The sequence below is a fragment of the Dama dama genome, chromosome 3, assembly GCF_033118175.1.
Source record: "Dama dama isolate Ldn47 chromosome 3, ASM3311817v1, whole genome shotgun sequence".
NCBI lineage: Eukaryota > Metazoa > Chordata > Mammalia > Artiodactyla > Cervidae > Dama > Dama dama.
In genome coordinates, this window is record NC_083683.1 from 71,590,842 (window position 1) to 71,617,392 (window position 26,551).

The following is a 26,551-nucleotide window of genomic DNA, read 5'->3' on the forward strand; positions in this document are numbered from 1 at the left end:
GGTGTTAAATTACTCATGTTTATTTATAACAGACCTTCAGCCAGTACAGTACAAAACTTACAGTAGTATATCTCCGTTACACAAATATTTACTTACAGTATATCACATGTACAAAATGCTTTGCAGTAAGTCTCAAAAGCTAGTTTAACTCCTCTTGAGAAAGGAGAAAAACTCTTTAAAAAAAAAAAAAAAGGAGGGAGGGGGCCCCAGAGGAAGAGGAGGAGGTGAAGGGGTAAGATCCAAGGAGACACCCAGCAGAGGCTACAAATGAAACCCTGGCAGAGGGAGGAGAGAGGTGGTATTGCACTTACTTCTGTGTTTTATTTTTTCTTTTTGTTCTCATAACTTCTGATCAAAAATATATATTATATATATATTATGTACACAAGGAAAGAAGCTGCCAGAAGTATTACAAAATCGCATCCGCAGCTTGGACACTGACACGAAAAAACAAAGGTCTGGAAAAGTGTCTATTTAGAAATGTTTTTGTGTGGTGTTGATTTTAAATATCAATATAAAAGGAAAACACCTCTTTTCTCCATGTGGGTTTCAATGTGTGTTTTTTCTTTTTCTTACTTTTTTTTTTTCTTTTTTTATGCAAAAGGAGCTAGGAGAGAGCATGAGGATGTTTGAGGTTCCAGAGCTGGCAGGCTCTGGAAAGCAGGATTTTGTACCTAAGACCCTGGTTAAAGTGCAGTGATGGTCTGGAGAGACAGAGTGCCCTTCTCTCCCCTCCGTAGCACCTGGGCTCGCCCTTCCAGTCTCTGCTCTCACGGGCTCAGAGCATGGCCTCAGAGCACAGTCCTTCATGTTCCAGGAGGTTACAGGTGCCAGAACTGACGGGGAGGGGACGGGGCACCCCAAGGCTCCGATACCCCAGAAGGGACTAGTCTTGTGAGGTGTCACCAAACACACAGCAGACGCAGAAGAGGCGGTGAGGGCAGGGCTCATGGGAAGGGGCTCGATAACCAGGAGGGTTGAGGGGAACCCCAGAGAAGAATCTCAAGTCTGCTGACCTCTGAAACAAGGAGCTAGTTCCCTGGGGGTGCTCTCAAGAAGACTCTCCCCTTCTCCAGAGGCCACACTCCTCCCACGTGGCCCCCTGCCCCCCTGCCCTTGGCAGCATCTGTTTATTGCTACATTGTCAAGGAGACACAATCTACCCACAGTGTCCCTCCCTGACAATCTGGTTCTCTTGGGGAGACCACAGACTGGGGGAGCAGGGAGAAGGAAGTGTTCAGGGTCTCCCTTCCCGTAACAGGATAAGGCAGACTCTCTGAGAGCCCTTACGAGCCCCAATCCCAGGGTCTGTTCCTTAACCAACCCTTTACCAGCCCCCTGAATTATCCCTGATAGGGAGTGAGAAAAGTAGGAGGCAAAAGAGCCAATAAGGAGAGGACTTGTGGAAAGAAAAATGGAAGGAAGAGAAAAGGGGCGAGAGCGAGAGAGAGAGAAGGACCAAGTGTTACAACTTGTGAGGTGTTCTGTTTGGTTTTTACTTTTTAATTTTTAAATATAGAAAAACAGGCTTTGGTTTGAATCTCAGGGAAGCAGAGAATGGGATGGCTGTGGCCTTGGGCAGGGAGCTCTTGTGGAAAGAGACCCCCCACTCAGCAGTGGAGCGATCCCCTCCTGCCCCCGTCTCACTGTCTAGGTCACCCAAACAGCCAGGAGTCTCTGCAGCAGCCAGGAGCGTGCCCCCTCCTGCCCTACATCTGGGAGCCGAGTGTAGGGGGGTAGTAAAGGATGGCTCTCCCATTCAGCTGTGTCCATCCCATTCTTGCTGGCACAAGACTGGGATGGGGAGAGGGGCGTCTGCCCTTGCTCATCCTGGGGAGAATTTTTGGTTATACTGAGAGTTAGGAGAGAGAAAAGAGACATCCTTTTCTCCCTGCCACTGATCCTAAGAACAGGGCCCAGGAGTCTGGGGATGAGAGGGTGAATCCTGCTAGGGGGGAGAAGGCAGCATGACTGGGGGGCTGAGGATGCCCCCTTGTTATCAGGCAGCAACCCACCAGTTTCTCATAGGACAGGGGCCAGAGGTGCCCCTGAGAGCCCAAGTAGGTCGCTAGAGTGAGGAAGTTTGAGAGGTGGGAGAGAAAGAGAGGAATTTTGACCCATTCCCTTCCCTGGTTCCCAGTTAGGCACCTGTGGCTCCACACGTGTCAGAGACAGAGGATTGCTGACCTGGCCTTGGCCCCTGAGAGTATAAAGCTGGGGCATTCCAAGGAGAGAAAAACCACCACTGAGTGGACGGGCAGTGTGAAGAGAGTAGAGCAGTGCTGGGGGCTGTTCGAGGAGAGGGGGGAGATCACACTGGAGAGGCAGATCCCGGATGTGAGCTTTGGGGAACTCCAATTCCTGGTGGGATGTCAAGAGGACCCTCAGTCCCAGGGTGCCTGGGGAGGATTCCTTCAGCCTCTCCTACTTCCCAAGGAGGGGTTTCTTCATTTGATCAGGAGCTGTGCAAGCTGCCTAAGGTCAGAGGCCATGAGAGGCCACGAGTCCCAGGCTGCAGGCTCCCGGAGGGCAGAGGTAATGCCACAGAGCTAAGGTGGGTATAGAGTGCGGTTGGCATCGAAACGGAAGCATCGGGTATGGTAAAAGGTGAGGACCTAAATCAGGAAGCCCGAGGCCTCTCAGCACTAAGGGGAGCTTCCCACTCCTGGGGCTGCTGGAGAAAGCGCAAAGAGAAAAATCAGGCCTGATGTGGAGGGGGCTATGGGGAGGAGGGTGGGGGTGTGGCAAGTGATATAAGTTAAAAAAAAGAAGCAAAAGAAAACTCAACAAATTATATTAATAAATAACTCAGTGAGTATGGTGGGATGAAAGGAGAAGAGAAAAAGGAGAAAGATAAGCAAAAGACCTGTTTCATCACAACGCTTAGATCAGTGGGGGGAGGAGGAGCACAGGTGAGGACGGGTCAGGGTCAGGGGTGAAGCCAGGGAGCCGGTGGTGGGGGCTACACAGCCCAGCTCCTAGGGCCATGGTGGGGACAGGCCAGCCTCCTGCAGGCAGGGCGAGGGGGGTGCACTGAGGCGGGGGAGGAGGCCGCTAGCCCACCTTGTGCTCCCCCCGGACAATGTGGGAAGAGAATTCGTACCGGTCCTGGCTGTGGTAGCCACAGATGTTGCACTCGAAAGGGTCTCGGAAGCCGTGGCAGCCCATGTGAATCGTGAACATGACGTGGTCCAGGAAGAGGATGCGGCAGTGCTCGCACTTGAAGGCCTTCACCGGCTCGCCGCTCTCACCCACCACCCGGAGCACTTCCTTGGAGGGGCCTGGGGTGCCCCGCAGCAACCCCTCCTGTGGCTTGGGGTCCTCTTTGGCGTAGGCAGGGCTGGGCCGGCCCACCACCATGGTGGGAGGAGGCTGGGGTGGGGGGCCCTGAGGCAGTGACACCACTCCCCCCACCCGGTCCTCGTGGTTGCTCTCTGTGTCTGTGGAGTCCTGGCAGCCGTTGCTGGGGGAGGCCCCGGGGTCAGTCAGGGGGCCTCGGGCCCGGTAGAGGAGGGGACCTCCGTCAGCTAGATCCTCGGGCCCCTCACCTGCTTCCCGGGACCCCGGAAGCTCCAGTCGACTAGGGAGGGGCTGCATCTGAGTGTAGACAGAGCTGATGACAGGCGTGAGTTCTGAGATGCAGTTGGTGGGCGGCAGGCGGAGGGGACGCAGATGTTCGGCCCCCACGAAGGCCAGAGGCCCCCCGAAGCCAGGCTCCAGGCCGTGGTGCGCCGCCAGCTCCACGTCCTTCTCATAGCCGCCCGCGTTCACATCGTAGGGCAGGTCCGAGAGGCTGAAGCGCATCTGCTTCTCACCTGTGGAGAGAAGGGTCTCAGGAGGGCTGACTCCGGGTAAGTCCAAGCTCCCCTAGGATTCCTTCTTTGTTTTCTTTCCCTGGGGGTGGGTGTAACATTACCCACCACCCCTCATTTACCTCCCACAAGGTCAGGTCCTCTGTGGGGTTGCTCCCCAACCCTGGGCTATAATCTTAGAGAAGGACTTGGTCCCAGCCCACTGGTCTTGAAAACTTACTTCCTTCATTGCTCTCCATAAAGAGAGCTAATGGCCAGGGAACCCCATACACACCTTTTCTCTCTGACTCAAAGGGCCCTCCTCTCAGTCCCCATAATCAGACTCCAAGGGCCCTTCTCTCAGCCCCCATAAACAGAAGTCCTTACTATTTTCAGAAACTGGAAAAGCCTGACCCCCAACCCTCTCCTCTTACAACCATCCTGAGAGCCCTCAACTCTGACTCCTCTTCCCCATCGTGAGGGATGTTCTCCCTCTTCACTCCCCCCCCGCCCATTCTGGGGATACATTCTGAACACTAAGAGACCACCAGGCTGCTCTCTTCCACCCCAAGCAAATCTCCAGACCCAGCTGGTCTGACAGCCACCAGTGCTCAGATTTAGACAAGTGGGGGCTTCCAGCTGATGTCTCCTCTCCAACTGGACTCTTACCTACAAACTTCTGGGGGGTGGAACGCTTGCGTTTGGTGAGGCTGTTGGCCAAACGGTCAATGAAAGTTGGCCTCTCAGAGGACGAGTGCAGCATGGAGTCTGGCACCATCTCCAGGTCCCGTATCTCATCGCCTGGTGGGAGGGCGCAGGGGTGGGGTGGGGTGGGCGCGACAGGCAGGAGCAGCTGAGCGAGGGAAGCCGGGGCCCAGCTGCCCCTGCCTGGAGAAAAGCAGCAGGTCGGTAGCTGAGGAAGGTCGGTAGCTGAGGAAGGTCAGAGCGGATGCCTGGGAAATGGCACTCTGCTTACTGCACCCCATCTAGAGCTCATTACGGCACATTTCCGGTGATGTGCGAACAGTTAGATGCTTCTGACCCTTGACTGCATATCTCCTTGTGTGCCCTCTCTCTCTCTGACAACACAGATGAAATCCTCCCTACCTCTGGATCTGCCTGCAGCACCCACCACGGGGCCCGGCACATTCATCTGTTCTAGATCCACCCCTTTGTGAGGGCAGGGGCTGGCGTGGCCCCGTCCAGCAGCCTGACGGTCCGCCTGCGGCCTCACCTGACTGGCAGGGGCTGGCGTGGCCCCGTCCCGCCCCCTGACGGCCCCGCCTGCGGCCTCACCTGACTGGCAGGGGCTGGCGTGGCCCCGCCCTGCCCCCTGACGGCCCCGCCCTGCTCCCTCACCTGACTGGCAGGCGCTGGCGTGGCCCCGCCCTGCCCCCGACGGTCCCGCCTGCGGCCTCACCTGACTGGCAGGGGCTGGCGTGGCCCCGTCCTGCCCCCGACGGTCCCGCCTGCGGCCTCACCTGACTGGCAGGGGCTGGCGTGGCCCCGTCCCGCTCCCTGACGGCCCCGCCTGCGGCCTCAGCTGACTGGCAGGGGCTGGCGTGGCCCCGCCCTGCCCCCTGACGGCCCCGCCCTGCTCCCTCACCTGACTGGCAGGCGCTGGCGTGGCCCCGCCCTGCCCCCGACGGTCCCGCCTGCGGCCTCACCTGACTGGCAGGGGCTGGCGTGGCCCCGTCCCGCCCCCTGACGGCCCCGCCTGCGGCCTCACCTGACTGGCAGGGGCTGGCGTGGCCCCGTCCCGCTCCCTGACGGCCCCGCCTGCGGCCTCACCTGACTGGCAGGGGCTGGGGTGGCCCCGCCCTGCCCCCTGACGGCCCCGCCCTGCTCCCTCACCTGACTGGCAGGGGCTGGCGTGGCCCCGTCCCGCCCCCTGACGGCCCCGCCTGCGGCCTCACCTGACTGGCAGGGGCTGGCGTGGCCCCGCCCTGCCCCCTGACGGCCCCGCCCTGCTCCCTCACCTGACTGGCAGGGGCTGGGGTGGCCCCGTCCCGCCCCCTGACGGCCCCGCCTGCGGCCTCACCTGACTGGCAGGGGCTGGCGTGGCCCCGTCCCGCCCCCTGACGGCCCGCCTGCGGCCTCACCTGACTGGCAGGGGCTGGGGTGGCCCCGCCCTGCCCCCTGACGGCCCCGCCCTGCTCCCTCACCTGACTGGCAGGGGCTGGCGTGGCCCCGTCCCGCCCCCTGACGGCCCGCCTGCGGCCTCACCTGACTGGCAGGGGCTGGGGTGGCCCCGTCCCGCCCCCTGACGGCCCGCCTGCGGCCTCACCTGACTGGCAGGGGCTGGGGTGGCCCCGTCCCGCCCCATGACGGCCCCGCCTGCGGCCTCACCTGACTGGCCAGCCAGAGCTTGGGCTTCAGTGCTGAGACTCTGCAGGTAGTTGTGACACCGCTCCTTGTGCTCCTCCAGGGTGCTCTGCTGTTTGTAGCTCCGGCCGCAGTAGTTGCACTTGTAGGGCTTGCCCACCGTGGGGGAGGAGACTGCAGAGCAGAGGGGAGAGGGGGCGTCAGAGGGCCACCCAGGGAGCAGGCACGCCCGGGAGGGAGGAGGAAGGGACGTGGCTCAGCTGAGCTCTCTGGCTCATCTTTCTTTCCCCAGCTTCAGTGGCCAGCGAGGACAGACGGTGGAACCCTGAAGAAGAGACGACGCACCGGGATGGGAGGAGAGAGGGCACGTGGCTTCGACTGTTGGTGGGCCTCAAGATGGCCATGTTGCTGTTCAAAGGAAGGAAGGACCCGGGGACTTCGCAGGGCATCATCCCTGGCAGGCAGGTTGGCCCCACCCCAGGATCTCAGAGTCTGGGGCCCAGACTGTGGTTTAACCTTTCCATGTGGCAGGCGGGTGTAAGGGCTGTTTATCAGACAAGGGGATTTTTTTGCTTACGAACTATCTGCTTCAGTTTGGGGGAAACTGGTGGGCTGGGGTGGCAGAAGTGAGAGCCCTCAGCTCTCTGCCAGGGTGGGGAGGGGCATGTTCACTGACCTTTACTTGTACTTTTACCTCCATCCCCGGCCTGGTTTTAATTGCTCAGTTTTCTTTTTCACTACACTGAGATATACCAAGAGAGCCCCAGAAAAACCATCACTGATAGAGAAATTCTGAGAAGAGAAAAATAAATAAAATAACCAGAGGAAAGCAAAGGGAGTGAACACTAATTCTGGGGGTCTTTGTGTTTTTTTTTTTAAACAAAGAAGAGGTTATAAAGATTTTGTTTCCAGAGATGAAAAAAAGGTTAGGAAAACTGAGATCAACACTTCCTCTGAAAACAACTTGAGAGGATATTTGTGAAAGTATGTGGCCAGTACTGAAAAGGGAGACGGGAGAAGGCAGCTTCAGGAGGCTAGTAATCACCACCGGCCCCTGCCCCTACTCACACACGCCTAACTTGGCCCTGGACTAAGTCACCTACTGCCTTTCTGCTCTTGCTCTGTAAACCCGAGTGGTTGGGGGGTAAGATGAATGCCGTGGTCCTCATCCACCCAGGACTCTTGGGGACATGGTCTAACCTCTGGGACGGGAACTCCCTTTTCTCTCCTAGAGTGTGGGCTGTGATAGAAAACATCTCACAGAGATGAGACCCAACAGTGTATCTCTGTCCACCTGTGTCCCTAAAATGTCCTACACAACAACATCCACTGTCCTCCCAGCTGGCTTCGCTGTGGTTGGTAAGAATTCTAGGGGCCAAGCCATCCTTGTTCCAAACCAGCAGGGGGAGCCACCCTTTTCCTCAAAAAAGGAGTCTGACTTGCTCGCATCTGCCACTCACACCTGCCATTAATTGGATTCCAGCAAGGCTGTAGAATAGCTCTGTGAAAATATCTACCTTGGAATTGTTATGAGGATCACATGAGGGAGGAGACGCATGTAAAATATTTGTAGATTATAATGCCTGAATCAGTAATGATCTTTCTCCCTGGTTCTCCACATACATAGAGAGAAAGAGGTCCCAGTTCCAAAGTGAGAGAATCTAGAACAAGGTAGGTGGCTGGGGAAATGTGGAACAAGAGGGTGGTGAGGTGACTGCTCTGGCCCTTTAAATCCTGGCCCAGGAGAGTTCAAGAAAAGAGAAACAATAAGGAAAGTTTCCAAGGACAGACCCTACTAACTGTCTCCCCTCTGCCCTTCTTCCTTTCCCCCCTTGCCAGCTCCGCTCCTGGCCTTTCCCAAGTCCAAGGCGAACGCTTAAGACTTAGTGAGAGGCTGCAGCAGTGCTGCCTGTCCAGTTGATCCAGAAAGGCGTTGACTCAACCTGTCTTGGCTGAGGCTAGGAAACCTGATTAGTCCGGGTCCCTGGCAGTGTTCCCAACACTGACCTCCAGGCACCCTCTGGATTTGCTCTTGCCTCTAGGAAGGTGATGACCTTGTGAGATGGGAAACAGAAATGGGATACTCTTTTCCTAGGCTTCCTTTCTTCCAGTTTGAGAGGCCTGTGGAAATTTACAGGAACCAGCCAGAAGTCCAGGGGAGGACAGACAGAGGTTGCCAGAGACCTCTGGTGTTTGTGTGGGCTAGTAAAGACGGGGACAGGTGTGGGGCTGGAGCACATAAGAGTGGAAGGAGGGGTGTCCCTGGTGCTCAGAAGGGAGAGTGATGGCCCCGGATGGTCCTGGCATCTGCATGCATGTAAAAGCCAAGTTAGGGAGGGTGACTATTGACAGCCAGGAACACCACCCCTGCTCCTCTTGTTCCAGGTCGCAGAGCATGGCAGATGCAAAATATCCCATCGAAGAGCCCCACGTGCCCTGGGGCCTGCGGCTCTGCTCTGGGAGTGCTCTGCCCCCCTCAGTGGCAGACACTGTAACCCTCCAAGACTAGAGAAGAGGCTGAGCTCATTTACTGGGTGTTCCGGACATGCCCTACCTGAGTGTGTGCGGAGGTGGCCGGTGAGTGCGTCGCGCCTGCGGCAGGCGTAGTTACAGAAGGGGCACTTGAAGGGCTTCTCCCCGGAGTGCAGCTTGATGTGGCGTAGCAGGTTGCCCTTCTGGGTGAAGGAGGCGCCGCACTGGTTGCAGTGGAAGGGCCTCTCCCCTGGGGGAAGAAGAGGCCACAGCTGAGCGAGGGTGAGGAGCTGCGATGGCTGAGCCCCGCGCCCCGTGCTTCACTCTACCCTCTCCCCTGGAGGGAAGAAGAGGCCACAGCTCCACTCTACCCTCTCCCCTGGAGGGAAGAAGAGGTCACAGCCAATTGAGGGTGAGGAGCCGCGAAGGCTGAGCCCAGCGCCCCGCGCTCCACTCTCCCCTCTCCCCTGGGGGAAGAAGAGGCCACAGCCAAGCGAGGGTGAGGAGCTGCGAAGGTTGAGCCTCGTGCCCCGCGCTCCACTCTACCCCGCCCGGGGAAGGAAGGTGCTCAGAACACATGTGCGAGGCAGGGCCGCGGCACACACACAAATGCTGCTTGCAAAGGGCCCCTTGGGAACAGGCTCACTCGGAGGCTGGGACTAGAGGTGTGTGGCAGGGCCAAGGGTCCCGGGCCTGGAATGCTGGGCCCAAGGCTGTTAGCAAGAACTGAGCGCCGCAGGGCCTGCTCTGCCCCAGGAGCCTGGAGCCCAAGATAGCTGTAAAGAGGCTTCTGTTTTCCTTTATTTAAAGACTCATGAGACAGGGACTTCCCCTGGCGGCCCGTTGGTTAAGGCTCAGCGCCTCCACAGTAGGGGGGCACAGGCTTGATCCCTGGTGGGGCGCGAAGTCCCCACATGCCAACTGGCACAGTCAAAAAAACCCGTAAGACACAAGTGCCCAAACAATACCCTGTTGGACTATAGGATCCTTCTTCTTTCTGTGAAAAAAAAAAACGTATTTATCTGGCTGTGCCCCGTCTTACTTTCAGCACTCGGATCTTCGCTCTTCGTCATAACGTGTAGGAGCTTGAGTTGTGGCATCTCTGAGTTGTGGCATGTGGGATCTAGTTCCCTGATTAGGGATCAAACCTGTGCCCCCTGAAGTGGAAGTTTGGAGACTTAACTGCTAGACTCCCTAGCACAGAAGTCCCCTATCGGACACTTCTTGAGGCAACACGTCTTCTCCTCCATCACCTCCTGAGACAAATACCAGCTTGCCTTATAACTACAGTTGAGGAAAGTGCCAGGAAGTACAGGTGTTGATGGAGTCCAGATTTCATCCCCCACCTTTTTTTAGCAGCTAGAAGCAGTGCTGGGAGAGACCTCCCCTTCCCGAGACGACCCCGCGTGGCCTGGGCCCGGCCGCCCGCCGGACTCACCCGTGTGGCTGCGCTTGTGCACCATGAGCACGTTGGGTCCAATGCAGACCATGCCGCAGACGTCACACTTGAGCTTGCCGTTGGGCAGGCGGATGCCACCGGGGGAGTGGGGCTCCGGCCCGCTTCCATCGCAGTAGCCCAGCGGCTCCGACAAGGAGTCCTCCACGATCACACTGTCATCCTTCTCCAGGAGACGCTCGTCCGGCCCTAGCAGTCTGCTCGACTCCTCATCGCTGTACATCTCCACCTTGATGGAGTTGGCTGGAGGGTGGGAGCGTGTTTAGGACAGAGACAGACCAAGGAGGGAGCCTGCCTGTGGGCCAGAGACGCCCTCCTTAAGTCCCAAAGGCTGTCTCCAAGCCCTGAGACATTTAGGCTTTAAGAGAAGCCAATCTCCTAAGTATCCTGGGTGGTGCTATGGGGTCCTGCTGGGACCTGAGACACCTTTGTCCTCCTCTCCCACCCACGAGGCACACAGGTTTCCAGAGGAAAAAAGTTGGGGTACATGGGGTGTCTTCAGTTCCTGGGGAGAGTGGGGGACTAAGGGGAGCCTTTTCCTCCCCTCTCTTGTCATTAAGGAAGATGTCTGGCTTGGCCCCGGGCAGGAAGCCAGGGAGTCACAGTGGTGGTAAAACGGTCCTAGGAAGACGGAGACGGCGGGCTGAAAAGAGCAAAACTGGAAGACAGACACAGCTCACGTTATCCCCCCACCCCACAGGGCCAGACACCTCTGCTCCCCTTCGTGAAAATCTGGAGAGGGGACTGCAAGAGGGAGGAGCCATTGAGGAGAAAGCTTTGGCTCTGGCTCTGACCTACATTCCTGGCTATTCCAACCATTTAGAGAATGTCACAGATCCAGGGCCAGCGAGGAGGGGCAGTCATGGGGACCCTGTCTGGCAGGAGATCGGCGGGGGTGAGGAGGGGATCCTTCTCATCTCTATTTTCTATCTTAACTCCAGCCCATGGCCACTTCCATCTGCTCAGTTCCAGAGTTTCTCTTTGGAGCCCTCACCTTAATCCCACCTATGCTTCTTTCAATTCCACCCTAGTCACTAGGCAGTGATGGTTCACCCTCCTCTCAGAAGTCACGGAAACCCAAGACATGGGGCTCCTGAGTGCTGCTAGGTCCTCTGGGCGGAAATCAGAGGGAGGCAGCGAGCGGGAAATGGCTGCCATGGAAGGTGAATTGAGGGCCAGACACACTGGGTGCCCAGGGCCTGGGAGGCTGGAGGCTGCACTTACCACTGAGTGAGCGGCTGGGAGAGGAGTGCTGGCTGTTGGGGGTGCTCACTGAGGGCCCCACTGGGGCCCCGAGGAATTCCTTCTCCAGAGATGAGTCCCCGCTACCTTGGAGGAGAGAACAAGAAGGAAGGTGAAGCTACAGCTCGAGCCATTTTCCGTCTACGCCTGATCTCTTCAAAGTTCAGTGACATTTCACAAACATTTATCTTGCAGCCACGTACGAGGCCCCGTTGTGTGTGGGGCACCATACCTCGTGCCCTCGCCAGCCTGGGTGCCCGGCGCTGACTTCTGCGAGCTCCGTGGCTGCTCCTTGCCCACCCTACCTTCATCTAGGCCTGAGGGGAAGAGCTTCACTGCCTGACGTCCACAGGAAGCAGGGCTGGGGCTGGGCGGGCCGGGGTGGAGAGGAAAATGGGGGCCTTGCGAGGGAGGCGGTTCAGGACAGACGTTCTTCCCTACTGTTACTCTCCGGAGCCCCCAACACCGGATTCGGTATCTGCAGGAAGGGTGGCTGGAATTGCCCCTGAATCTAATGATAATAGTAATCATAATGACAGCAGCTAACATTAATTGAGTGCTTACTACATGCCAGGCATCATTCTATGCACTTTAAAAGAATTATCTCATTGAATCTTCACAACAACCCTGCAAAGGAAGGGCCGGTATGATCTTAATCGTACATATGAGGAAACTGAGGCACAGAAACAGCTCTGTTTCTTGCCCAAGTTCACAGAGCTGGCAGCGATGGGACCTGGGTCAGATCACAAGTAGGAATTACGGGTGTCCTTAACCCTCACCTGTGTAGAGCTAACTGGAGTCACTGTTTCAGAAGCGGAGAGCTGGGTCCATCTCACTCTAAAATCAGCAAGCATGTAGCTATTCCAGAAACCCTCCATCTGATAGTATTCCAATCACATAGTTACTACTTGACATTCCCTTGACAGTGAAATAATCAGTGTATTCTCAATATATATGCATTTTAACTTGTTGACAAATAGCTTTTGTAAAAATGCCTTCTAAGTGTCACGTATGTTTTTAAAAATCAGATAACATACCTGAAGACACGAATCAAGTCTTTAAAAAAAACCCTCCTCCCACAATCTTCTGCACGAATATACATGTGAAATAAAACACATGTAGATAAACACAGACACAGACATATATCACATAGGTAGATACACATAAAGAGAACATACCCACGGGGATACACACTGGGCTAGCCGTCTACATTATCTGCTAACATGAACATGCATAGATGTGTGCACACAGGTCTAAATATGGAAGACAGAGAGAGAGAGAGAGAGAGAGCCTAAAATTCACCCCTAAAGTCCACCTGTTAGCACTTTACCCAGTTTCCCAGCTATGCACATACTTACTTTCACAAAATAAAGATTCCATTATAAAATGGTTGGAGTCCTGGGCCTGAGGCAAGAAATCCGGAGCACACCCTCCTGAGGGATCCCTCTCCAGCTTCGGTCAGTGGGAAGAAAACAACCACTCAGGACTTTGGGGCCATTTCCCATTCACCGCCTCTACTAAAAGCCCCATTTCCCCCACTCTAGCCCATCAAAGCCTGAGGACATTTATTCACTACCTATCGAAGAAGCCTTAAGGCTTGAAACCGAGGTTCCCCGGCTGCGGCTCTTTAGGTGAGCCGTGGTTATCTAAAAAAAAAAATGTTGCCCCCTATCAATACCACACACATATCACCTAGTGAGCATCTCAGAGCTGTGGGTTGAGACCTGTAGACTCAGACCCAGTTTTAAAATATGTCCTCTTAACTGAGTAGGGTTTGCTAAGGTTGCAAGGGGTAAAAGGGCTGACTTGTCCTCAATCACTGGATGTTAGTAATGAGGGGAGAACAGGGCTCCGGGGCCTGGCACTAAGTCCTTGACCCTAAAAGGAGGAGTGAGGTTGCTGGAAATCCATCGCTGGTCCCAGCCTACTGGGCTGAGGCTGCCTCTTGGGGCCTGGGGCTTGATTCATGGGGGAAACATCCTTACAGGGATACTGTCCCCATGGGGACAGTAAGGGGACAACATTCTCTCTGACTCTCCCTCTTAAGGCCTGAGTACAGCAGAAGCAGGTACTTCCAGGGTCGCACCTGTAGTTCAAGAGGTTCTTTGATGCCATTGCCCTCCCTGGGATAAAGGTAAGAGGCAAAACAGGCTCAGGTTGACTTTTATGGGACTAATACCTAAAATAAATCCATTTCAGGGGTTAGAAAGTCTTCGGGGCTCCAGGGATTTTGAGTTTCAGCTGGATGGTGAAGAGAACAAGAGTCCGATTTAGGAAGTTCAGCAGTTCCTCTCTCGGCCCCAGAAAACCCAGTGAGGGAATTTCAAACGCCTGGGACTCCCGAGAAATCCCAGACTATCAAAGCCAAGAATTAGGGTTGCCCTTAGGTCTCAGAGAAATTTTCTTGGTCCGAGTCATCCTACGTTGGCTGAATCCAAACCCCCCGGAGGGCAAAGCCAAATCATGAGGTTCACATCAGAGGAAGCAGGAGGCCGGTAAAGGGCATAAAAGCAGGAAGGCGAGGAAGGAGCTGGAGCGGGGTCCCACCAGCTAGATGTGTTTCCCGGCGAAGGGGGCCCAGCCATCGGGTCCTCCTGCCCTTTCTCCATCCCTCCAAACAGTGGCCCCCTCGAGGGAGGAGCCAGCTGTGGGGTCCCAGAGCCTCCACGATTCTCTGAAGGGACCTCGACTTAACTGCTTTGCCTTCTTGACCACGGGCTCCAGGGGGCGGGATGCTAGCCTGCTGGCAGGGAAGAGTGGGGACAGAAGCAGAGAAAGACGCCCATCCCCAGCTCTATTGTGGGGAGGAGGCTGAGGCCCCTTGCATCTCAGTTCCAGGCGGAGGCATCTGCTGCCGGGGGACCCCTCTTTACCTAGGTTCTTTTACGACCCATTCCCACCCCAGCCTGTCTCGGCATTTCACCCCAGGCAGCTCTACATCTGTCCCCAAGGCCTAATCAAGATGTCACCACGAGCTCGCACTGACCAAGTCGCAGCCTTTGCTTAGCAACACCAAACACCCTTCCCCATCCTCCGCAAGTGTGAGGAGGAACGCCCCCTCCCCCGCTCCGCGCACAGCCCCCAGTCCGCTCCCGCTCCTCCGGCTCGGGGAGTTCTTACTGAATTGGCTCCTCAGCCCCAGCAGCAGCCCCCCCTCCCCGCCCCCTCCACCAGCCGCCTTCTGCCTGAACTTACATTATCCTTCCCTGGCCGGTGAGACCCCGGGGTGCGAGCGCGGCCGCCGCCTTGGAGACGGCGAGCGAGTGCGGGCGGTGTGTGCATGTCTGCGGCTCGGTGGCAGGCAGGGGTGAGCCCAGCCACTCACCTTCCAGGAAGCGTGGATTCCTGGAAGTGAGGGGAACCGCCGTCATTTCGCAGGCAGCGGCAGCGGCTCGGTGAGCAGAGGCCCACGGCTGCAGCCAGAGAGGAGAACTCAGCCCAGGGTGTGTGTGTGTGTGCGTGTGTGTGTGTGTGTATGAGTGCGTGCGTGTGTGAGTGTGTGTGTGAGTGTGAGAGAGAGAGGGAGCGAGAGAGGGAGCGAGAGGTGGGGGGAGAGAGAGGGAGGGAGCGCGCAAGCAGCACAGGCTTGGATGCGCCTGGGGAGGGGGCTGCAGAGACTGTGTCTGCGCCTCCGGTGGGGGTCGCTAGGCTACAGCATCCCTTTCTCAAGACGGTGAAGGGCCTGGGGTGGGGGGCGCACAGGCAGGGGGGCAGATGCCTTTGCCCTGTGCCCAGCAGACAAAGAGGAACTGCACAACAGACGCCTGAGAGACACAAGAGTGTGTGCCAGAGAGAGAGGGAGATGGATGGGCCCGCGGGGTAGGGGGGGAAGGGGGGGCCCCAGGGAAGGCCCAATCCTTTGCCAGCTGGGGAAGCCAAGGCCTCAGAGGTCATGGGGCCCAGGACAAGGGGCAGCTTCAAGGCTCCAGATCGGCAGAAAGCCCCTCCCCCACCGAACTCAGGCCCTTGTCTTCCCTCCTTTTCTTCCTCCTCCAGGAGGGAGGTCGCTCTCCAGATTGGGGGGTGGGGGGCGGGACTGACAGCCTCCCCCTTCCCAGCAGCCAGAGGGCCCTGCAAAGTCTGATCTCGGGGCTAGTGTTGCTCTGTGGCCCAGAGCCCTTTCAGATCCCAGGCAAAGTGCTGGTCCGGTCACCCCACCTCCCCTCCCCTCCTGTGCCCCTGGGGCCCCAGCCGCTGCCGACAGCCCTGGATGAATCCGCCCTCCATCAAGACAAGGCCTCCGCTCCCTTTCCTTCCAGAGGAGCTGCTCACAGGCCGTGCTGACCTACTTTGGAAGACTAGATTTTCTGATTCCAAGAATTAGGGGGTGGGAGGGGCTGGGAAACTTTGGGCTGCCTATCTCTGGACCCCTTTCTGCCAAGGTTCCCTTAAACATTTCACAGTCCCAGAAAACTTCGAACAAGCACTGCTCAGTCAATTAATTGCATGAGCTGGGTTTGAGCAACTCAGTTTCCCTAGAAAGATAGGGAGTGGGGGCGGGGAAAGCATCTGTGTGGTAAAGGAATGGACTCCTCCTTTCTTCCCTCTCCCCCCCGCCCCCCCACACTCCAGGTGATGATCTTTCCAAAGAAAGAGATAGGGAAGGAAGAGGTGGACTTTCTGTAATCGGTTCTGTGCAGGGGTGGGGGGGTGGGGTGGGGGGGAACTGCTTTGAAGAACAGGAGAGCTTCCCCCTTCATCAGTTGGCCAGGCAAGGTAAAGTCCCCAGGTGTAGAGGCGGAAGAGTGGTGGAGACCCTCCGCCACGTGCTTTAGGAGGGGTGCACACTGCGGCCTTGCCCTCTGCTTCCCCATCCATCCAGGAGAGGTGGCTCAGCGCGGGGCAGGGGTGCAGGGGCAGCTCTCAGGAGACCCTCACATGGACCGTCTCAGCCATGTCTGGTCCTGCAGGGGCTGCTTTTCAGAGCTCATGTTAGCCCTTCCTTGACTCCCGGTCCCCCTCCCCCAGTCCCCGTCCCTCTCTATGGTAGCTGCTGACATCTAGAATTCTCAAAACACAGGTGAGTGGTTCCTGGCCTCCACTTTCATTCAAAAACAATCCTTTGCTGAGGACTCTTCTCATCTAGGAACTGCCAACCTGCTGAAAGCCAGGAAAGCTTGGTTTCGTAGCACAGTAATGCCAATACATTCAGTTTTCCTCTAATATCCAACGTTCTCCAGAGGTAGGCTGAAAAGTGCTCCATGGGCTATTTCCTCAGCCAGCTTCCCAGTTTCTCACTTGCCTGCCTTAGGGGAGGGACTAGTTTTTCTCTGAGAGTCCTCAGCTCCAAGGCAGGGTCCTGAGAACAGGTGTTGTTCAATCGTGGTTTTCTGAATAGACCCAACTGAGCAGGAGACAGGAGGATTGGTTGGCTCCTCAGAAGAGACATGATTTTAGTCCCAATAAGGTTTCTTTCAACTGAATCAGTCCACTTGATCCCTGTTACTCTGTCCAGCACGTAGCAGGTATCAAATGCCTGTACCAATTCCAACTCCTTCCCTCCTTAAACGAGAAAGGGGTCAGAGTCAACTTCCTACCTTGACATTATGTGGGTGCTGCCAGTAACTCTCATAGGTGTGTCTGGCCCATCTTGCTATCTCCCTTAGTGCATGCCCATAATTCCTCCATTGGTCCCACTTTAAGGTAAAAAAATAAACTATAGGTCATTACTACAATGGTGCTTGGATTGCTGATGGGGATACATGTTATGTCAAAACCCAATTCTGGCTTCTGTTATTTCTTACAATCATTTCGTGCCCTAAAATTTTAATGGTCCAAAAAATGGTTCCTTCCCATCCCAGAGACAAATTCTGTCTTAGGCCATTTTCTACACCCTTGGAGAGAGAGCCAAATGAGGTTCCTCATTGCTTTTCATCTTGTGAAACTAAGAGGATCATGATTACTTTCATATCCCTAAAAGCCATCCATACTACAAGCCAGGATCTCTTCTGCCTCATAAGAATATGTGGCAGGTATAAAAAGCTTTATGATCATGGAAAAGATAGGGGGAGAATTGGTCTCCCTCTCTCTCTACTTCAAATGTGTAAGCTCTTGGCCCACTGGCTGAATTCAGACTGTAGACAAATTTGGCTTGCCCCATGGAACATTTCTTAAAATACAAAGTTATTATTTTTAAAAGGAGACATTTCATATAAAATCCTGATTTCTGATTTCTTTTGAAAAACTGGAAGCTTTGGCCACACTGGATACACATTCAGGTGGACCCTGCAGAGCCGCTGCTCCTTGAGGAAGGACATGTGCTCTCCAGTCCATGACTGTCCCCATCACTCTCTTCTGCTCATTATCTGAGCCCAGTTCACTCTGTTACATCCTACCTGGCCCCTGCAGGCCTTTAAAACCCTGGGTGTCATGTTTGGTTAGTGACCTCGGCACAGGAGAAGGAACCAGATCTTGCTTCCACTGCTTTGTTTCAAATCTCTTCTCTCTAATAGTTTCCAGTCACAGTACCCCTCTTATTTCCTTCCCCTGCTCCTATCCTCCAAGAAGTCTGGGAAGAGAATCACTTTTTAGGGAATGTAAAATTACCAAAATAAATGCACTCTATCTAGTACTACCAAAAGTGACAGTTCCAAGACTGCGGTGCACTGGGAGGTCACTGAAGGCTCTCCACTCTGCTCCGCAGGAGGGCGCGCTCCCAGCCCCTGACAAACAGAAAGCTCAAGAGGACATACCAGACATATAGGAGCGGCCATTGCAGTCTTCTATGTCCATCTTAGAGAGACTCTGCTGGAAGAGAAAACTGCTATTAGAAGCCAGATCTGGAAAGGGAATAGTTTTTTTCTCTAACATCCTGGGGTCAGCAAGAACCCTAAAGGATCACTTAAGTGTGCTCTGACCCTATTCTAACAAAGCAAAACCTCAGACTTAGTCCTGATGACAAAGACGATGTACCCAGACTTCCAAACCCCAGGGTCTCCTCCAACCCCCAACTTCTGCAGGCTTCCCCAGTCTCTCAGGTGGAAACGCTGTCTCATTCCGAACTGGTCCCTGATTGTGTTGCTTGGAGAGCAGACCCTCTCTTGTTAAGTGACGTTGATGGTGTAGGACAGCTCAGTGCTCACCAGGCAAAGAAACAAACCCACAGAGTCGCTACACCTTGTTAAGAAGGGAGTAGTAATCTAAGATAAGTTTAGATTCAATCCTTCAGGGGAAACATGTTTGGGTGGGGGGAGGGAGGGGGACAGGAAAGTAGAAGACAGAGGAGAGCGGCCCACCTCAGGTTCAGGGAGGAGTCCCGTACAGAAGGTGTAAGAGTCACATTAAATCCTTGAGTGGTTTCTTCTTACTTTTTGTTAATTACTTTGCTACCTTTATTTTTTTTTTGAGGGGAGTTGAGGGGGGACCTGAATTTAAAATGCAGGTTAGTCTATTTGAGGGAAGGCAAACAGTAATTGGCAGTAGAGTATTAAACAATCCAGAAGTGAGGACAATTAAAAGTGATAATTTGTTGCAATGAATTATCTCCTTAGGAGCCTGTGGGAGGAGAAAAAAAAAAAAAATCCCTATTTGGTAGAAATTTACATACATCCATCTCCTATCTAGAACAATAGGAGATGTTCAGAGCAGTGGAATTCATCCTTATATTTTCCAAAAAGTGAAAACCAAAGATGCAAAATTTTGAGAAAAGTCTTTGAGAATACTAGCAACAGTCTAGAAGAATGGAACTTAAAGTTTATTAAATAAGTAAATATAGTAGTGGCATTGGTTGAATAGGGCTTCCCCGGTGGTTCAGCTGGTAAAGAATCTGCCTGCAATGCTGGAGACCTGGGTTTGATCCCTGGGTTGGGAAAATCCCCTGGAGAAGAGAAAGGCTACACACTCCAGTATTCTGGCCTTGAGAATTCCATGGACCATACAGTCCATGGGGTCATAAAGAGTTGGACACGACTGAGTGACTTTCACTACATACATTTAAAATTGCTTCCACCAGTCATCTAATGAAAAATAAATACCCCGGGGCAGATTTTGGCGAGTGAGAGTGGGGCAAGGAGAAGTTAGAAGGCCTTTCTAAATGAACAATGCAAAGAAATAGAGGAAAACAATCGAATGGGAAAGACTAGAGATCTCTCCAAGAAAATTTGAGATATCAAGGGAATATTTCATGCAGGGACAGGCATGATAAAGGACAGAAACGAGAAGGACCTAACAGAAGAAGAGATTAAGAAGAGGTGGGAAGAATACACAAAACTGTACAAAAAAAGGTCTTAATGAACTGGATAACCACGGTGGTGTGGTAACTCATCTAAAGGCAAACATCCTGGAGTATGAAGTCAAGTGGGCTTTAGAAAGCATTACTATGAACAAAGCGCTAGTGGAGGTGACAGCATTCCAGCTGAGCCATTTAAAATCCTAAAGATGATGCTGTCAAAGTGCTGCACTCAGCAAATTTGGAAAACTCAGTAGGGGCAACAGGACTGCAAAAGGTCAGTTTTCATTCTAATCCCAAAGAAGGACAATGCCAAAGAATGTTCAAACTACCATACAATTGTGCTCTTTTCACATGCTAGCAAGGTTATGCTCAAAATCCTTCAAGCTAGGCTTCAGCAGTACATGAACCAAGAACATCCAAGTGAACAACCTGGGTTTAGAAAAGGCAGAGGAATCAGAGATCAAATTGCCAACATTTGTTGGATCATGGAGAAAGCAAGGGAATTCCAGAAAAACATTTACTTCTGCTTCACTGACTACCCTAAAGCCTTTGACTGTGTGGATCACAGCAGACTGTGGAAAATTCTTAAAGAGACAGGAGTACCAGACCACCTTACTGTCTCCTGAGAAACCTGAAAGTGAGTCAAGAAGCAAAAGTTAGAACCTTACATGGAACAACTGACTGGTTCAAAATTGGGGAAGGAGTACGTCAAGGCTGTATGTTGTCACCCTGTTTATTTAACTTCTATGCAGAGTACATCATGCAAAATGCCAGGCTGGATGACTCAGAAGCTGGAATCAAGATTGCCGGGAGAAATATCATATCTGGATATCAGATATGCAGATATATCACTCTAACGGCACAAAGTGAAGAGGAACTAAAGAGCCTCTTGATGAAGGTGAAAGAGGAGAGTGAAAAAACTAGCTTAAAACTCAACATTCACAAAACTAAGATCATGGCATCTGGTCCCAGACTTCACGGCAAATAGAAGGGGAAACAGTGGAAGCAGTGACAGATTTTATTTTCTTGGGCTCTAAAATCACTGTGGACGGTGACTGCAGCCATGAAATTAAAAGACACTTGCTCCTTGGAAGGAAAGCTGTGACCAACCTGGACAGGATATTAAAAAGCAGAGACATCATTTTGCCGACAAAGGTCTATATAGTCAAAGTTATCATTTTTTTCAGGAGTCATGTATGGATTTGAGACTTGAACCATAAAGAAGGCTGAGCACCAAAGAATTGATGCTTTTGTATTATGGTGCTGGAGAAGACTCTTAAAAAGAGTTCCCTGGACTGCAAAGAGATCAAACCAGTCAATCCTAAAGGAAATCAACCCTGAATATTCATTGAAAGGACTGATGCTGAAGCTCTAATACCTTGGCCACCTGATGCAAAGAGCCAACTCACTGGAAAAGACCCTGATGCTGGGAAAGACTGAGGGCAAAAGGAGAACGGGGCATCAGAGGATGAGACAGTCAGATACCATCACTGACTCAATGGACATGAATTTAACAAACTCTGGGAGACAGTGGAAGACAGAGGGCATGCGACAGTCCATGGGGTTGCAAAGAGTCAAACGCAACTTAGTGACTGAACAACAACAGAGTGGGGTGACAGAACAGCCCGAGCTGCTATCAGGATTCTTGGGTCTCTTGGAAGGATCGCACTGAAGCAAACGGGTGAAAATTTGATTTGAGTGTACTACTATATTGATTGAGGTGAGGGTGGGGGTTCTGGAGGGCACACATCAGGAAAGTATCTATTATCCTGTCTCACCACCACCACACCCCTCGTCGTTCTTGTCTAGTGCTGAGAGATATCATGCTCTAAAAAGTCTCATGAGAAAGCCTGAGACATGGGGCTTTGCTTCACTTCACAAAGCAGTTCTCCCTAGATTTCATTAGAAAGATTTCTAATCTCACCTAGGAAGCCTGGATGTGGAAAAAAAAAATTCTCTAGGTTTATTTCCAACTCCTCTTTTCTTGACATCCTCCCTGGTATGGACTGAACTTTGGGAAGAGACCACTAGACCATGCCAATAATAAATGGTTCCTTGAAGGGTCCCTTAGGGGCAATGATGAGAAGAGCCCAAGTCCACAGTGGCTAGTGAACTCTCTGGAATTAGCCTAGAACTTCGGTGGTTAGAGATGCAAATATGAGGGAGGGCGGTCCCGTACTGGTACTCGTGGGATCCCTTTCATTTCCAAATCATTAGCTACATAATTGCCCTTCGGGATTTTGTAAAGCTCAAGATGCCACAGGTTATTTCACACACACACACACACACACACACACACACACACACACACACACACACCCAATGCAGGAGAAGTGAGAGTGAGCAGGTTTTTCCCCATTTTCTGCTTGGAGAAACTGAGGCTCAGAGCAGCTAAGAGACTTGTCTCGGCTCACAGTGAAGCTGGAACAAGGAAAGGACCCCCAGTTTCCTGTCCCTCTGAGGTGTGCTCTTTCCATTAAACCATCTTACTTCCTTTCTTAAGTCAGGTTACTCAATGCCTTTGGATTGTCTTGCTTTTCCCTGGTTCTAGTATCAATTTCCCTGGTTCTTACATTGTTTCCTTTTCTGTGACCCCCATGGGAGTGGGGTCTGTTACTTAAATGGAAAAGCCGGTTGAGCAGGCTCTACCGGGAGAAACGCCCTAATGGGACTGTGTGTCTGTATGAGCCCGAAATAGAAGGGCACTAGGTGGGCAGAGTGGGGAAGCACAGCGCTGGTTCAGGAAGGGTGTCTCGTCTTTGGACGCCTGTCCCGATGGCCTTAAAACAATTTCCAGAGGGTCCGAAGGAGTTGTTGTCTGAGTTGAACTTGGTTCCTGGAAGTAAACTGAGCTCTTCTGCTTCTTAATTGTTCTCAACAGGTGCTCTATGACACATCTTGGGCAAAATCAGTCTTTAGCTGCCTCCAACTGGTCTAAATGCCAAGTTGGGAGCCCTGGGGGTGAGATGGAATCGAGATTCTGCTGCTCCTGAGTCTGGTATTCTGAGAGCCAGGAGCACATCAGATGTACTTCACTGTTTGCTCAAATCTCCAGGCAGCATATCCATCTCCACCTTCCCATTCCCGGTCCCCCAAGAACCTCCTCCCCTGCCTGGCCTGCCAGGCCTCTCCTTAGAGGAACTGGGTCAAATTAGGCAGTGCAGATTGGGGACACACCAGAGGGGGGGGAGGTATAAGGTGAGAGAAATTGGCGACACAAGATAGGCTTAGGTCAAAGATCTCAAAAGGAAACTGACTTTATGGCAACACAGACATCATTCAGTGATGGAGGTAGGCATCTATGTACTGTAAATTCAGTTCAGTGAGCTGAATACAAAGCACCTAGAAACAGCCAGTCTCCCAATTCAAAAGGAAGTATCTCTGTGAGGAGGGAGGAAAGGTTGGTCATTGTAACCTGAGACAAAGATTTTTCTTCCTTGTTCTTTCGAATGCAACTGGCACCCTAAAAAAAAAAAAACCATGGCCCTGGCTTTCTCTTAGCAACATAAGGTTGCATTTGAACAGGAATGGGCAGGAACAGGTATTCCCTTCTAGACAGAAGATTTCCCACCACACTTCCTGACAAACAGCAAGTGAGACCAGTCCAAGGTCTGACTTTCAAGGTCAGGCTTCAACTACTATCCCCATCTCCACAAAAACATATCCACAGCTCTATTGGTGACAAAAATATCAGAAAGTCAAGTTTTCTCTCCGTAGTGGCTCTGAAAGTCTGAAATAAGGTGGACATCACAAGTAACGAAAGCTCTTCAAATCCTCCAAAGAATCCTGTTTGACCCAGTGATACTCCAAAACTGGAATTTAAACCACATTACATGTGGCTTCATGGGTGGAAAGGCAGTGAGAGGATGGTGCTGGGAAAAGCGGGTGGAAGTGGGGAGAGGGCTGTCTCCTTGCCATCCTTTCGGTTGTAGTAGGGAGAAGGGGAATTTTTTTATTTGGTCTCACTTAGGATCTGAAGTGGAGCCCAGGGATCATTATTATTTTTAAAATACTTATTTCTTTGGCTGCACCAGGTCTTAGTTGTGGTATGTGGGATCTTTGATCTTCCTTGCAGAATGTGGGATATAGTTCTCTGACCAGGGGTCAAACCCAGGCCCCCTTGGGAGCATTGAGTCATAGCCACTGGACCACCCGGGAGGTCCCTCCCCAGTGATGATGATGATGATGATGATTTTAATTTTCATGGAGATTTAGTTGATTTACAATGTTAGTTTCGGGTATACAGCAAAGTGAATCTCTTACACATATAGCCACTCAGTGGGCAACAAAGTCATTATGTTTTGTGCTTGAGAAATCAACATCTGTTGAGTAGAACTAGATATAATTCTGAAGCTGCCAAATTGAGGGCCTCTCCCACCATCCTGGGGCCCACCCCAGAAGCTCCAGTGAGACCTCTCCTGATTCCCAGTGGTAAGGCTATCTTCTTTTTTTTTTTTTTTTGGCTATCTTCTTTTATAAAGACTTTATTTTTATCTCAGGGGCCATTCATTTGACTGTTCTTGTGATCCGGGGAGCTGTCTGGATTCTCTGAATTAGGCTGTAAGTGGGGAAGGCCGAATACCGCATACTGCATACCGCAAAGAAAGATTCACTGACCTACTGGCAGACCCATGAGGAGATGAGGAATTCTTGGCTGGGCATTTCACATACCCTACCAAATAAGATGCCACACCCAGAGTGTCTGATTTGGACTTTTATCTGGTCTTGTCCTCGGAATTTGAGTTATCTTAAGTGGAAATATTCTAGGTAGTCAGACACCTGTTTTTAATGCTTCCTAAAGTGGCTCAGACAGTAAAGAATCTGCCTGCAATGCAGGAGACCCAGGTTCAATCCCTGGGTCAGGAAGATCCCCTGGAGAAGGGAGTGGCTACACACTCCAGTATTCTTGCCTGGAGAATCCCAGGGACAGAGGAACCTGACAGGCTGCAGTCCATGTAGCCACAGAGCTAGACAAGACTGAGTGACTTTTTTTTTTCCCCCAGGAAAAGTAGCAGTAAGGGGAAACAGTCAGGCCTCAATAGTTTTCTGTTTGGTCATGATATTGGAAGGCCTAGACTTGACCTGTGAGCAAGTCACAACCACACCAAGCTCACCACTGATGCTCTGAGGGCTCAGACTGGAGAGGCTGGGGTGAGTTGGAGCTCTCAAACATGTAAGTGGGGGGTGTTTAAGTCACGACAGTAGACAGTTTTGGAGAAGGAAAGGGCAACCCACTGCAGTATTACTGACTGGAAAATCCCATGGACAGAAGAATCTGGCAGGCTACAATCCATGAGGTAGCAAAGAGTCAGACAAAACTGAGGGACTTTCACCTTTTTTCCCCCCAAGGATATGAACATGTACCTTCACACAGGCAAAGTGAACAAGTAGCAGTAAGGGGAAATAGCCAGGCCTCAACAGTCTTCTGTTTGGTCATGATATTGGAAGGCCTAGAGTTGACCTGTAAGTCACAACCATACCAAGCTCACCACTGATGCTTTGAGGGGTCATACTGGGGAGACTGGGGCATAGCTGGAGCTCTCAAACATGTAAATGGAGGTGTTTAAGTCACGACAGTAGACAATTTTGCTTTATAAGAGAAGGGACTGAGGTGAAAGAAGTTGTTCAGCGTTGACACACTGTGGTTGGTGACATATCAAATCTTCCTGGAAGCAGAGTCAGTAAATTCATGACCTTGGAGGGGGAAATGGGGTACCATATTTCCTAAATATCTCCTATCTAAAGTCCCGTGTTCCCATTAAACATTGTCACTAGACAGGACCACTCATAGTTTAAAAAAAAAAAAAAAAAGCACACAAATCAAACAATGAGATTCTACAACTCTAGCAAACTGGGGGAAGAAAATAACTGGGATGGGGCTGTGTGAGGAGGTACAGGGAAGGCTGTTTTAGTTTAGACTTGCTTCCCAAGTCTGTTTTTCCCTCTGGTTGTCTGCCCCAGGACTTCTGCCTGTTACATTTCTTTCTTAAGGCTCCTATGCAATGAATCTCTACCTTCGTAGCCTTGCTTCTCAGGTTCCCTGGACTTCTCACCCTGCATAGTGCCGCACACAGTACTTTTTGCTCCACCCTAAGTTTCTTCAACACTTGTTTCTCCCACTCTGCTCATTGCCTCCCAGTCTTCCCACTTAGGCCTATGTCTTTCTCGCTAACCTTCTTGACCGACATCTCCCCCTAGCCACCCGCAGTCTCTTGCTTCTTTGCCCAAGTACCCGGCCTAATTCTTTCTCCACCCTATCCTGTTCTACCCCAGCCGTACCCAACGAAGGAGCCTCGCGCACGCCAGGTCTTGCCTGTCTTCGGTTCTCTGCCTTGACCCATCTCCCGCCTTTTTAGGCCACCTAGGTCCCTGCTACGTCCCTGTCAATCTTATGGCCTCGCGCCAACCCCTGTCCCGCACCGCCAGCTTCCTCCCTTGGGCCTCAGCCCACCCAGCGACCCTCTCCCCGCCAGGCCCCCTCCCACGTGTCCCCCTCCCTTCACGCCCAGGCCCCTCAGGCCCCGCCCCCGGCGGCCGAGGCCCCGCCTCTCGCTCTTTGCCCAAACCCCGCCCCTCACTCACCTGAGGCAGCTCCGCGCGCGCGCAGGCTGGGGGGGTGAGGGAGAGGGGACGGAATTGGAAGAGAGGGAGGCGGGGCAGCGGGGCTCCCCCACTCTGGCCCGGACGGCCCAGTGCGGGGGGAGTGGGGTCACTGAGCAGGCCACAACCGGGCCGGAGGCGGGACCCGGGCGCTCAGTGGCGGCGGCGGCTCCATCTCCATCGGCGGCTTCACCTGAGGAGGGACAGGCCCCCCCCATAAACCCCCCCAGTATGACTGTCCCCCTCCCCCGAACAACTTCCGGTCCCACTACCAGGCGACAGGCGGTGTGGCCGAACACCGAGCGCCTCCAAGCTGGGGAGACAAGGGAAGGAGAGCTAGGGGAGAGTAGCCGAGCGCCGAAAAGATTCAAGTCCTAAAGGCGCGGTCTCAGGCAAAGGAAAACTCAAGGACTGACCCTTCATCTGCATCTACTTTGCAAATAAGTCCACGTTGGGCGCTCTAGTTGCCCTGGCACGCCTGCCTCTAGTGCCAAC

The 26,551-nt window shown here is 52.9% G+C and overlaps 1 protein-coding gene and 1 long non-coding RNA gene across 8 annotated transcripts; one reads left to right on the top strand and one right to left on the bottom strand.

Moving 5' to 3' along the window:
- Positions 1 to 26,292, bottom strand: IKZF4 (IKAROS family zinc finger 4). 5 transcript variants are annotated; one of them, XM_061132451.1, is made up of 8 exons: positions 26,039 to 26,292; positions 17,979 to 18,030; positions 11,269 to 11,373; positions 10,027 to 10,287; positions 8,671 to 8,838; positions 6,141 to 6,290; positions 4,461 to 4,592; positions 1 to 3,815 (listed from the first exon to the last, which is right to left on the bottom strand). In XM_061132451.1, the coding sequence occupies exons 2-8, from the start codon at positions 18,016 to 18,018 to the stop codon at positions 3,055 to 3,057; spliced, it is 1,617 nt and encodes a 538-aa protein (XP_060988434.1). In that variant the 5' UTR covers positions 18,019 to 18,030; positions 26,039 to 26,292; the 3' UTR covers positions 1 to 3,054. The 5 variants fall into 5 exon arrangements, with proteins under 5 accessions (XP_060988434.1, XP_060988440.1, XP_060988457.1 ...); XM_061132457.1 differs by having other exon boundaries at positions 17,979 to 18,033; XM_061132474.1 differs by lacking the exons at positions 17,979 to 18,030; positions 26,039 to 26,292 and adding exons at positions 12,645 to 12,738; positions 14,482 to 14,794.
- LOC133048698 (uncharacterized) lies at positions 6,135 to 10,084 on the top strand. Of its 3 annotated transcripts, none has more exons than XR_009691104.1 (5): positions 6,135 to 6,186; positions 6,409 to 6,581; positions 7,748 to 7,787; positions 8,502 to 8,693; positions 9,945 to 10,082. It is a non-coding gene; the product is annotated as an uncharacterized LOC133048698 (long non-coding RNA). The 3 variants fall into 3 exon arrangements; XR_009691106.1 differs by lacking the exon at positions 6,135 to 6,186 and adding an exon at positions 6,214 to 6,261 and having other exon boundaries at positions 9,948 to 10,084; XR_009691103.1 differs by lacking the exon at positions 6,135 to 6,186 and adding an exon at positions 6,214 to 6,261.
- Positions 26,293 to 26,551: the final 259 nt, after the last annotated feature.

Excerpts from the sequence above, each read along its gene's own strand:
- IKZF4 (XM_061132474.1), bottom strand. The coding sequence starts at position 14,568 with ATGCACACACCGCCCGCACTCGCTCGCCGTCTCCAAGGCGGCGGCCGC. Across the intron at positions 11,374-12,644 it reads GGAATCTTTATTTTGTGAAA|GTAGCGGGGACTCATCTCTG; the intron begins GTAAGTATGTGC and ends CTCTCCTCCAAG. Across the intron at positions 4,593-6,140 it reads AGCTCTGGCTGGCCAGTCAG|GCGATGAGATACGGGACCTG; the intron begins GTGAGGCCGCAG and ends CCCTCCCACCAG.